This window comes from Bos javanicus, chromosome 18 (assembly GCF_032452875.1).
Source record: "Bos javanicus breed banteng chromosome 18, ARS-OSU_banteng_1.0, whole genome shotgun sequence".
Classification (NCBI taxonomy): domain Eukaryota; kingdom Metazoa; phylum Chordata; class Mammalia; order Artiodactyla; family Bovidae; genus Bos; species Bos javanicus.
The window spans coordinates 65,337,297-65,350,244 of record NC_083885.1 but is presented as its reverse complement, the minus strand read 5'-3'; the positions used below and the strand labels follow the sequence as shown (position 1 = coordinate 65,350,244).

General features: G+C 43.8%; 2 protein-coding genes and 1 non-coding gene across 3 annotated transcripts in view; 1 reads left to right on the top strand and 2 right to left on the bottom strand.

Annotated features, from left to right (window-relative positions):
- LOC133229775 (uncharacterized) overlaps nucleotides 1-12,948 on the top strand; it is a 425,664-nt gene that overhangs the window by 353,812 nt on the left and 58,904 nt on the right. The gene's annotated exons all lie outside the window — the stretch shown is intronic.
- Nucleotides 3,213-5,440, bottom strand: LOC133229510 (zinc finger and SCAN domain-containing protein 4-like). Its single transcript, XM_061385875.1, has 3 exons — nucleotides 5,045-5,440; nucleotides 4,003-4,159; nucleotides 3,213-3,910 (listed from the first exon to the last, which is right to left on the bottom strand). Exons 1-3 carry the CDS (start codon nucleotides 5,438-5,440, stop codon nucleotides 3,213-3,215), a joined length of 1,251 nt encoding a protein of 416 aa, XP_061241859.1.
- On the bottom strand, nucleotides 10,888-10,994 carry LOC133231237 (U6 spliceosomal RNA). The gene has a single exon (XR_009731109.1). It is a non-coding gene; the product is annotated as a U6 spliceosomal RNA (small nuclear RNA).

Genomic DNA, 12,948 nt, shown 5'->3' with positions numbered 1-12,948 from the left:
ACAGGGAACAGGTGTACACCGGCCCCACTAGGGACAATGGGCATGAGATTGAGAAACTCCGGGAGACAGTGAAGGACAGGGAAACCTGGCGTGCTGCAGTCCGTGGGGTTGCAAGAGTCAGGCACCACTGAGCGATGACAATAGGGACAACGGGAAGTGGTGCGGCCAACTTCTGGGAGCAGAGGAAGAGCTTCAGTGCAGTTCAGTGCAGTCGCTCGTCGTGTCCGACTCTTTGCGACCCCGTGAATAGCAGCACGTCAGGCCTCCCTGTCCATCACCAACTCCCGGAGTTCACTCAGACTCACGTCCATCGAGTCGGTGATGCCATCCAGCCATCTCATCCTCTGTCGTCCCCTTCTCCTCCTGCCCCCAATCCCTCCCAGCATCAGGGTATTTTCCAACGAGTCAACTCTTCGCATGAGGTGGCCAAAGTATTGGAGTTTCAGCTTCAGCATCAGTCCTTCCAATGAACACCCAGGACTGATCTCCTTTAGGAGGAAGAACTTAACTCCTTTTAAAAGAGGCCAAAGGCTGATTTCTGGGAATCTTGTCTGTAGATCACCAGAATGTTGAGAAAGAAATCACTTCAGCCTCCATCAAGCGCAGCTACTTCTGTTTGGGACTAAAAATAACTGCTTGCCTGCACAGGTAGGGTAAGCCTCACAGAGCAGGAAGGGCACAGCCCTTAGCAGTAGCTGTTGTTGTGCTTCATTACTTTGCACCCTGCTACTAGGCAACAGGTCTTGCTCAGCCATTGCCCAGTGCCTCAGTGGGCCCTGCCCACAAGCAACCAACTGTCAATGAGCAACCTGGTAGTTGTCCTGCTCAGCTATTGGTCAGCACCTCAGTGGGCCCTGCCCACAGGTAACTGTCAATGAGGGACCACTGGGGAAATGATTCAGTCAAAGGTCCATGATGTGGTGGTCATTAAGTGGAGAGTGAGGTAAGAAGCAGATTCAGACCTTCTCCTGGAGGCCCTCCAGCTCACCCACATTGGGCCAGTGGGTGAGCTGGAGAGCCCAGGGAACAGACTGAGATCTACATCCTGAGAGCACCAGAGCCCTTACTAAGGCCCTCCACTAGCTGTGGCCCAGCCCTTGAAGCAGCTGTGAACCTCTCCCCCATCCCTTTCTCTGTAACCTAATAGCAGTGGCTGTCTGTGTGAGTTGCTGTCTGTGTGAGTTGCTGTCTGTAAGACCTGGTCTTCCACTTTGGGCAGCCTGAGGAGACAGAGGGCCAGTTGGGTTGGATGCCTGGCTTCCTCAGGGATGACAGCTGGGCAGGATATGGAAACCTGGTCCTGAAGGAGCTGCCAAGTGAGATCTGCCTCCTCTTAGCTAGGACTGGGACATTGGAGGGTGAAAGTTGTGCCTTGGGACTTTGCCAGGACAGATAATAACATCCATTTGGTAGAGACTTACAGGAACATCGTTACCTGACCATGACCGGACCTCAAGAACAAAGGATCTGACACTGAGAAGTCTTCAACAGCCAACTGAAAGCTTTTAGTAACTTTGGGGTTTTTAGGGCATGAGCCACCCATCTCTGTATGAATCTGTAATAAACCTTTCTCTGTTTCAGACTCTGTTTAGTATTGATGGACCTCACTCTGTGTCAGGCACATGGACTTGCTATTTTGGTAACAATTTATGGCACCCCCAGATAAGACCTCTGTGCCCATGGTAGATTGATCCGGGCCAGGGACAGCCCCTTCCCAAGTTCCCAGAAATTGCTCCAGGGAACTGGGAGGGATTCTCCCTGCCAGGTACCAGCCACTCAAGGGATGAGACTGTTTGGAGCAGAGAAATGTCCAGAGCTATGGACCACGTTTCGTGTCACCTGGGGTAAGTCACTCAAGGTTGCCCAGGCTGGGAATTCTCTCCAGTCCAAAAAACCCAATTGCCACTTAAAAAAATTTTTTTATGAAGTCCAGTTTATTTTTCTATTGCTGTTTTTGCTTTTGGCGTCTTATCTAAAATACCATGACCTAATCCAAGGTCATGAACATTTATTTGTTTTCTTTTAAGAGCTTTAGAGTTAAGCTCTTACATTTAGGTCTTTGATCCATTTCAAGTTAATTTTTGTATCTGGGGTTAGGTTGGGGGTCCAATTTCATTCTTTTGCATTTGGATTTTTTACTGATTTGACTGTGCTGAATCTTCATTGCTCCATGGGCTTTTTCCACAGTTGCAGTGACTGGGGGCCACGCTAGCTGTGGTGCACGGATTTCTAACTGTGATTGCCTCTCCCGCTGTGGAGCGTAGCCTCTAGAGCACTCAGGCTTCAGTAGTCCCAGCACGCCAGTCCAGTAGTTGCAGCTCCAGGGCTTATAATACAGGCGAATAGTTGTGGCACAGGGACTTTGTTGCCCTGCAGCGTGTGGGATCCTCCTGTATCAGGAATCCGACCTGTGTCTCCTGCATTGGCAGGCTCACTTTCCACCACGGAACCACCAGAGAGGTCCCCAACTGCCATTTTTGAAGAGCCTGGAGCAAAAGCAGAGGGTCAGGAGCAAAAGTAGGGTGCTGAGCCCCACCTTGGGGAGCAAGCAAACAAGGGAACCTATAATTTGTTTTCACTCCCCTCTGCTGCAGCAGGGACCTCAAAAAAGCCTTACCTGAATTTCTTTTCTGGCCTCTGATCAGTTTCTGTTGATTGAGAAAGGAGGCCAAGAACCCTGGTTGGTAACAAAGCCATTTTATTGAGCTTCAGGGGAAGGTCGAGGCCTGGGAGGGCAATAAGATCTGATGTCCTCAGCGGGACCCAAATCTCCCCAGATTCACAGTTGCTGAAAAGTTGAAGCCCACAAGATGAGGGGTGTGGACAGAGAACAGGGTAGCAGGCAGCAGTGGTCCTCAGTGGACCACTCTGAGCTGGTGATCGCGTGTTCTGGCATGGGAACTCACTGTCTTCTCGTGTGGGGCTAAATTTTAAAAATAACACCAATCTTAAAGATAAATTAATGTACTAAACAGATATTTACTAGTTGTTGGAAATGTGTCAGCTATTTCAAAGCACCTGAGATAAGTTAGTGAAAAAAAACTGAGAAAATACTTGTCTTTCTTAAACTTACATTCGGGTGGTGTGAGACAATGGGAATAACATGAGAAAATTATAAAGTATATTCCAAATGGAGAAATACTATGGAAATACACATATTCACATGCATATTTGTGTCCATTACATTGGGGCTGTAGCCGAGGAAGCTTAATTTAGTGTGGAGCACTTTTGAGGGTAGTTTTCTGGTGAAACCTAAGATGGCGGTGGTAGGTGGAGGACTGGCGGAAGCGTCTCTGGCAGAGGGAACACTCATAGGGCTTCTCTCCTGTGTGGGTTCTCTCATGAGCCTGAAGGTTGGTTTTGTGGGTGAAGGCCATTTCACATGTGCTGCACACAAAGGGCTTCTCTCCTGTATGAATCCTCTGATGCACGTGGAGGTCTGATGCCTGGAAGAAGCCTTTGCCACACTCGGCACAAATATATGTTCTCTCATTATTGTGTCTTTTCTGGTGAACTCTGAACCGAGAGGAATACCTGAAGGTCTTGGGACATCTCTCACATCTGTATACTTCTGGGGCTCTGAGGGATCTTTCCTGGTGTTTCCCACGTGCAGAAGTCCCCTCAGAGCTCTGGAGGGTAGAAACAGGCTCAGGGGTGACCTGGTCTGGTTCCACTTCCATGAGGACATCTTGAGAGGAGGGTCCTTTCAGGGATCCATCCTGGGGCCTGGAGGGGCCTGGGCCTGCTCCTCTTCTGGAGTTTCGTGGATTCTCCAGAGAAACACCTCCTTCTTCCAGCCTCAGATGATTCTCTTCTTGGACAATGATTAGGGAAGGTATCTGATTGCTTGGACTAGTAATACTGTCACTTTTCACAGAAATGTTGCCATCATGTTCTTTACCTTCATTTCCTGTAGGAGGCGAAAAAGTGACTCCGTGAAGTTGCACCCAAGAAAGAGCCCACATGGGCCACCCCTCTGGGACCTGGGCTCTGCCCACTCACTTTGTCCTGTTTCCAGGGATGTATCTTGCACAGTCCAGGATGGAGTTCCCATGTTCACCCCTCCTGTTGACAACTGATTGGTTAGATGAAAGATGATTTCTTTTAAGGACATATTTTCTGAAAAGAGGGCTTCCTGCCCCTGCATGTGGACATGGACCTATTAAAAAAAAAAAAAAAGGCATGATTATTTATCTACTATGTGATAAAACCGGTTTTGGAAAACCCACCTCAGTCAGGCTTTCCCAATATCTTTGTACTGTGGGCTCCCATACCTCTTTGTCCTGCCCTTATTTCTGCCTGTATCAAATTTCATGGTAATTTCTTTTTTAGTGTGTCTTCCATGATGAAAAAAGATGAATACTGCGAGTCCCTTGGACTTAAGGAGAAAGGAGATCAAAGTAGTCAATCCTAAAGGAAATCAACCCTGAATATTCATTGGAAAGATTAAAGCTGAAGCTGAAACTCCAGTACTTTGGCCACTTGATGCAAAGAGCTAACTCATTAGGAAAGACCTTGATGCTGGAGAAGATTGAGGGCAAACGGAAAAGGGGGTGACAGAGGATAAGATGGTTGGATGGCATCACCGACTCAGTGGACATGGATTTGAGTAAACTCCAGGGGATAGTGGAGGGAGGGAAGCCTGGCGTGCTGCAGCCCATGGGGTCACACAGAGTCGGACACAACTGAGTGAACCATAACAAGGCTTTCTGAAGGAAGAACCAGCTCTTGTCAAGGCATTTCTCATCCTGAGGTTTCTACCCAATTGACATTTTCTCAGTGGGGTCCTCTTAGCACTTCACCTATGAAAATCAATTACTCTAATTAATATGTTGGCTCCCATATGCCTCACTGAATAAACATATAAAATGTTGATTCTTGCTTACTTGGAATAGTAAGTATTTGTCTGAGGAAGAGTGATCTGACTAATAATTGGTCTACAGTAACCCTTCTTTCTCTTCTTCCAGGCATCAACAACTGAATGTATTGTTTATTCCTTACTCCTTTCTGCCCCTCATCCCAGAGGTCAGAACACTCTACATACCAAATCAGGTAGCTTTATGCAGTCATCATGCAGGTCTTCTGTGAATTTCTCCAGGTCTCCACCACTTGCTTTCCATTTCTCTTTCAAAGTAGACTTTTCACTGCAGTGCTTATTGATCATAAATTGTTCCAGGGCAAGTTGAAAAATAATTTCATGCTTGCTGTGTTTTTCTGGCTGCAGCCATAAGTGAAATGACTTATAGAGTCTTTGCAGTTCCTGCCTTGCACGTGAGTTATTACCATTTTGCAATAAGCCGGGCTGAGTGTTCTGCAACTGAGAGATATCCTCTGCTGTTTGCAGAGTGGGTCCTCGACTGGGGATAAAGTCTGTATTTGCTGACTTTGGGTCCTCCTTGGATGGTTCATGCTGAAATGATGCTCTGAAACCTAAATCCATTCTTGGCAATGTTTCTTATAGATTCAGCTGCCAGGATTTAGTTCATGACATCTTTTGTTTCTGGAGATCTGCTTTAAAACAACATCAGGACATGTATAAATAATATTTTATAAGTTTTCTTATTTCTTATTTTCTTATCTCACTATTTAGGTAACAATCAAATGTTGCATGAATGCTGCATACGTTGATACTGTTGGATGCTTAAAGATCACACAATAGAAACAGGAGATTTGTATCTAATTATATACATCACCAGTATAATTAAAAAAGAAAGAGAGAGCATACATTTCAGGCTCAGATAACTTCATAGGTAAATTTTGAGAAACTTAAGAAAGTAATAACTCTAATAATACACAAATTCTCACAGAGCATAGGGAAAGAGGAGACATTCCTATTTTAATTAACGACCCTTCCTGATCATGAAACTTTACAAACGCATTAAAGTAAGGGTGACTGCTGTCTAGCAACTCGTACGAGTATAGATGTGAAAACCCTCAACTAAATGTCTGCAAACGAAACCAAGTCATGTGTAAAGAAAGCATATTATGTGTGGATGAAGTCTATGTTCTGCATGCATTTTGGGTTAAATTTCAAAAAGCCATGTAATTTGCCACATTAATAGAACTGAAAGAACATACTACCACATAAGCAGATACATTGAATGTGTTTAATAAAAGTCAGTACTCAATCCTAAGAAAGACACTTGCTAAGCTAGGAATAGAAGGAAACTTTCATTGTGATAAATAATTACAAAATAACTACAACAAAAATTACTCTTAAAAGTACAACAAAAATTGTTCTTAAAAGTTTTATTCTTGGGATTGAGAGATGGAAGTCCGTTGTCAACTCTATACAACATATGGCTGGTACCCAGCCAGTTAAATAAGATCTGAAAATGTATCAAGGACTTCCCTGGTTGTCCAGTGGTTAGGACTCTGTGCTTCCACTGCAGGGATGTGGACTCCATCCCTGGTCAGAGAGCTAAGATTGCATATGCCACATGGCATGGCCAAAAACAGTTAAAATTTTAAAAATGTAAAAAAGAAAATGTATCAACTATTATTTATAGACAGCAGGATTTTGTTTGGGAAAAAAACCCTAAATATCTACAAATATTAGACTAGATGAATTTAACAAGGTGCCTTTTACAAGGTCAATATTCCAAAAGCAATTTTTATAAGAGAAACAAAATTAAAGTAATAACTTTATCATAATTTCCAACATTAAATACCTATGAACAAATCTAATGTAAGGTATGCAAGTTATCTGTAGATAACTACAAGATAATAAAGGTATGAAGAGAAAAGCCATGTTTATGAATTGATTGAAAGGCTCAATATTATTGGAAATGGAAGTTCTCTCTGGATGGATTGTATAGTCAATGAATTTTCAAGGAAAATCCAGAAGATGTGTGTGTGTGAGAGAGAGAGAAAATTGACAGAGCAATTCTAAATGACATGTAGCAAAAGGCCAAATAATAGACAGGGTATTTCTGAAGAATAAATTTGGAGGGAGACTTCCTGGTGGTCCAGTGGCCAAGACTCGGCGCTCCCAATGTAGGGGGCCTGGGTTCAATCCCTGGTCAGGAAACTTAGATCCCACATGCTGCAAATAAGACCCAGTGCAGCCAAACACATAATAAATAAATAAAAATAAATATTAAAAAATAAGCTTGGAGGATTTACACAATCAGATAATAAAATGCTATTGAAATTATAATAAAGATGGTGTCATAGTGCCACAAAAATAGAAAATAGAGCAACATAACAGAATAGTGTCCCAATACAGAGTGACATATATTCAGTCACTTGATTTATGGAAGACATAAGACCGGCTCAATGTAATTAAAGTGTCAGTTGCTCAGTCCCATCTGACTCTTTGCAACTCCATGGACTGTAACCAGTCAGGCTCTTCTGTCCATGGAATTCTCCAGGCAAGAACACTAGAGTGGGTAGCCATTTCCTTGTCCAGGGGATGTTCCCAGAGGATTGAAACTGGTCTCCTGCATTGTATGCAGATTCTTAACCATCTGAGCCACCAGGGAAGCCACCAGTTAAAAAAGGCAATGATCTGTATAAAGTATGTTCTTTTAATTACTGTAGGAAGGTAAAATACTAGGAAAAAATAGAGAAAAGTGAACCAAATAGAAGCAATAGGATGGAATCCATACACTTTATTTCTCTGTGCTGAAAACTACATCAGGCACAGACATCTGTCTGGCTACCCCAGCCACGTCACTGCGACACAGTTCAATGATACAGCACTTAGGAAAATCTCCCTCATCACATTTACTGTTTTGTTTTTCCCTCTGAAGTTACTCTTCCTCGTGAACAGCATTTGTCTCTGCTTCACTGTGTTTATCAAAGTTACAACTTTATTATGGTCTATCTGTGTTTCTAATCCCTGCCCTTTCCCACCTGTGTGTGGAAGCAAGTACAGACGGCACTATAGTTAATAATACAGAATTACATATTTGAAAGTTGCTAAGAAAGTAAATATTTGTAATTTTTAATTTTTTGAGAGTAAATCTTAAATGTTCTCATCATAAGAAAAATTTTCACAACTATATATGGTAATGATATTAATGACTTATTTTAGTGATTTTAATTAGCCATGAAAATAAGCTTTTTATTTAAAAAGTCATGAAATTAAAAGATGCTTGCCCCTTGGAAGAAAAGCTATGACCAACCTAGACAGCATATTAAAAAGCAGAGACATTACTTTGCCAACAAAGGTCCATCTAGTCAAGGCTATGGTTTTTCCAGTAGTCACACATGGATTTGAGAGTTGGACCATAAAGAAAGCTGACCACCAAATAATTGATGCTTTTGAACTGTGGTGTTGGAAAAGACTCTTGGAGAGTCCCTTGGACTGCAAGGAGATTCAACCAATCAATCCTAAAGGAAATCAGTTCTGAATATTCATTGGAAGGACTGATGCTGAAGCTGAAGCTTCAATACTTTGGCCACTTAATGTGAACTGACTTATTGAAAAGACCCTGATGCTGGGAAAGGTTGAAGGCAGGAGGATAAGGGGATGACAGAGGATGAGATGGTTGGATGGCATCACTGACTTGACGGACATAAATTTGAGCAAACTCTTGGAATTGGTGATGGACAGGGAAGTCTGGCATCCTATAGTCTATGGGTTACAGAGTAGGACACAGCTGAGCAACTGAACTGAACTGATTTTAGTGACTATTTCACAATATTATAAATATCAAATCATTATATTATACATCTGAAAGTTTATTTGTTTGATGTTTTGCTTGTATTTTTTTTGCACTGCTTGGCCCTTGGAAGTAAAAGCGTGGAGTCCTAACCACTGAACTTCCAGGGAATTCCCCATTTGAAACTAATATAATGTCATGTATCAATTATACCTCATTAAAAAATGATTAAGTCCATCTTGTATATAATTTGCCTATTTTTGCGTCCTTTTCAATTTTCTATATGGTCAGTAATTCAAGGATTCATATATATATACATATATTTTTTTTTTTCCAATTTTATACCATAAAACAAAAGGGCTTGGTGGGAGTATGATAGCTAAGTCGCTTCAGTCATGTCCGACTCTGTGCGACCCCATGGATGGCAGCCCACCAGGCTCCCCCGTCCCTGGGATTCTCCAGGCAAGAACACTGGAGTGGGCTGCCATTTCCTTCTCCAATGCATGAAAGTGAAAAGTGAAAGTGAAGTCGCTCAGTCGTGTCTGACCCTCAGCGACCCCATGGACTGCAGCCTACCAGGCTTCTCCGTCCATGGGATTTTCCAGGCAAGAGCACTGGAGGGGGGTGCCATTGCCTTCTCTGAGTATGATAGGCGCACAGAAAACAAATTGTTTTCTGTTGCATACCTGCGTGCTAAGTCGTTTTGTGTCCAACTTTTTTTGACCCCATAGATTGTAGCCCGATAGGCTCCTCTGTCCATGGGATTTTCCAGGTGAGAATACTGGAATGGGTTGCCATTTCCTCCTCCAGGGCATCTTCCCCACCCAGGGATCAAATCTCTTACATCTCCTGCATTGGCAGGCAGATTCTTTGCCACTAATGCCACCTGGGAAGCCCTGGTTTCTGTTAGTTGATGATATTTCACATTTGGTGTCAACCTCATCAAGCAGTCTGATCAGATCAACTGCCTTGATCTCATCAATAAAAAAGCAAAGATAAATCCAGAAGGACCCCATAGGAGAAAATTTAATACATTCTTTCCTTTTCTTAATGCATTTATCACATACTGGCAGATGGCCCTACATAATGCTAATCCTCTAAGGACACCCCGTTTTACCATTCTTTTCCCTCACGGAAAAATATCAAATCCTTCCTAGCAGCACAGGGCCTCGCTGGAGCATGCATTCCCCTGACCCACATCTTAGGTGCTCTGGGTGGTTCTCCATATCCAAGTTCACTGGCCTTTTATTATTTTTATGTAGATCCCACGGTTTCTCCATCTGGGTCTCCCCACAAGTTCTTTCAGCACAACCCCAGGCACATACGGACAATCTGGTCACACGTGCAGACATGCACTCAATCCCACAGGGACACCGTGGGGCATTGAGGTTAAGACCTTGGAATTTGGGGCTTCTCTGGTGGTCCAGTTAAGAATCTGCCTTGCAATGAAGGGGACACAGGATCAATCCCTGCTCCGGGAAGTAAGATCCTGCATGCCCCAAAGTGTGCCAGAGTGGGGAAGGGAAGAAAAAGAAAGAAAGAAGTGGCTTCAATCAGACTAGGTCTTTAAACAGAGTTCATAACATTAAACCCTCTGAGGCCAGAGAAGTTGTCAAAAAAAACATCCTCTAAGCTTGGAAAAGTGGGCTTCCCATGTGGCTCAGTGGTAAAGAATCTGCTGGCCAATGCAGGAACTACAGGCAATGCAGGTTCCACCCCAGGGTGAGGAAGATCCCCTGGAGGAGGAAATGGCAACCCACTCCAGTATTCTTGCCTGGAGAATCCCACGGTCAGGAGAGCCTGGCTGCAGTCCATGGGGTCACAAAGAGCTGTACACGACTGAGTGCCTGTACCTGAAAGCTTGGAAAAGCCGGTACCTATGAATTTTCCCCACATACGAATGCACTGAGCTTTGGCTAGAGTACAAAGTTTAAAGTTTTCCCTTTGTCCAGGAAACTCACCTCCTCCGGAAGACTGAACCTCAAGCTGGGTGATCCTGGGCTGACAGCTGAGGACTCTTTGCCGTGTGACCTGCTCTCTGAACTGGGTTCACCTGGTCTGCCCTCCCAAAGCTCCTCCCTTTTATAGGGCCTGGGACAGTAATGCATTCAAAGACATGATTGGATAAAACTTGCCTGCTGATTCAATCTTTGGAATTTTCACCCAGCTCCAGCTTTCTATAGTTAAACCAACTAATATTTCTGCAGTGAAGTGTAACAACACACACACTAATTGGAGGTACAAAGCTTAGTCTCGTGTTCTGATCAAGTTTTCTTTTTTTAATATAGAATATTTCATAAATATGCCTATAGTCCTTACTCAGGGGCCATGCTACCCATCTCTGTATCATTCCAATTTTAGTACCTGTGTTGCCTCAGTGAGTACTGATCAGGTCTTGTTCTAAGTGGGTGTAATAGAAACTTTTTTTAAAAATGCATCTATTTATTTTCGGCTCTGCTGGGTCTTTATTGCGATGCCCTGGCTTCTCACTGTGGTGGCTTTTCTCGTGCCCCACAGACCTCAGTAGCTGCAGCACGCGGGCTTAGTTGCTCCGTGGCATGTGGGATCTTCCCGGATCAGGGAGCAAACTGGTGTCTCCAGCATTGGCAGGTTTGCTACCCATTGTGCCACCAGGGAAACCCCTTTGGTACCACTTGCTAATTTTCCAGGGCTTGTGGATCGTGAGTGAGCCAGAGAACAAGGTTAATATTCTTTCCTTCTGTGCTAGTCTGGGGCTTGTGAGTCAGAGGGTTGCCCCAGGACCCGACAGGAAAGATTCCTAGTCCACCAAAGTTGCAGGGGCTGATACTAAGATCATTTCAGTGGGAAGAGAGAGAGCATTGATTATTTTACATTGACAAAGTACATCATTTAAGAGACTGAATGTGAGGACTGAGTGTGAAGTTGGAGTTTAAATGTTTTAAGGCTCCTGGTTTAAAAATTGGCTGTTGGCAGGGTTGTGTACTGAGTAGGAAGAAAGGGCTCCCCCAGGTCCCACGTGCTTCAACCAAGAGTTCTCATGCTGCAACTAAAGATCCCACACACCTCAATGAAGACTGAAGATCTCATGTGACATGACCATGACCTGGTCAGCCAAATAAATAGCCTTTAAAAAAGAAAGAAAAGAAAGGCAACAGGAGGAGATTCTTTGGAACTCCCCACCTCCATTTCCCAAGTCAGGTGGAGTGAGTGACCACCCCATATAAGATGAGGGAGAGTAAGAGTGTGGAAAACAAAACAAGAGGATTGTATTTGACAAGAAAGGACCCAGTGCAGCAGCCTGGTCATCATCTGTTCTCTTCTTTCAGTTGGATCCAGGATCAAACCACTTTTCACCCTTCCACTGCCAGGACCCTCAATCCTGTCAACTAAAATTCAATTAACAATCAAGAAGACAGTGGAAACTTTTATTCAAGTCAAACTGAAGGTTATAACCCAGAAGACAGGCTTTCAGAATCTCTGAGAACTGTTGCACCTGTTAGAAGTAGAAGGCACAGTCATATACATTTTTGAGACAAATGACCGTACATCAAAGTGACCTACAGACATTTTACATAAACTTCACTAATGCTACAGGGTCCAGGTCAGCGCATGTACAAGGCAAGCAACAAGTTCCTAAGACTCCTACAGAGTTGGGAAACAACGCTGATCCTTTAAGACGGGAGTCCCCAGGCTCCAGGATCTAATGCTTGGTGATCTGAGGTGGAGCTGATGTAATAATAATAGAAATAAAGTGCACAATAAATATAATGTACTTGAATCATCCTGCAACCATCCCCTGTACCCCATTCCATGGAAAAAATAGTTTTCCACAAAACTTGTCCCTGGAGGACTTCCCTGGTTTTCCAGTGGCTAAGACTCTGTGCTCCCAATGCAGGGGGCCCAGGTTCAATCCCTGGCTGGAGAATTAAGATCCCACATGCTGTGCAACGTGGCCAAAAAAATTAAAAAAAAAAAAAACTTGTCCCTGCTGCCAGAAAGGTTGTGGACTGATGTTTAAGAAATAACTGTGGGGACTTCCCTGGTGGGCCAGTGACTGCGACTTTATGCTCCAAATGCAGGGGGGTCTAGGTTCAATTCCTGGTCAGGGAACTAGATCCCACACCCCACAACTAAAACTCAGCACAACCAAATAAATTTTATATATTGTGCAACTTCCTTGGCCGTCTGGTGGTTAAGATACTGCGCTTCCACTGCAGAGGGCATGAGTTCGATCTCTGGTCAGGGATCTAAGAGCCCATAGGCCGCGTGGCCAAACCAAAAAAAAGGTTATGTCGCTAGTGTCAGAAGAAAGAAAAAAAAATCTTTTTATGGTTCATCAGGAATTCCCTCCTGTGAG

What these genes read in the sequence shown, in the direction of transcription:
- LOC133229510 (XM_061385875.1), bottom strand. Translation starts at nt 5,440, where the DNA reads ATGGATTTAGGTTTCAGAGCATCATTTCAGCATGAACCATCCAAGGAG. An exon ending in GCATAAAGCTACCTGATTTG is followed by an intron (nt 4,160 to 5,044) that starts GTATGTAGAGTG and finishes TTTTTTTAATAG; the next exon opens with GTCCATGTCCACATGCAGGG. An exon ending in ATCCCTGGAAACAGGACAAA is followed by an intron (nt 3,911 to 4,002) that starts GTGAGTGGGCAG and finishes CGCCTCCTACAG; the next exon opens with GAAATGAAGGTAAAGAACAT.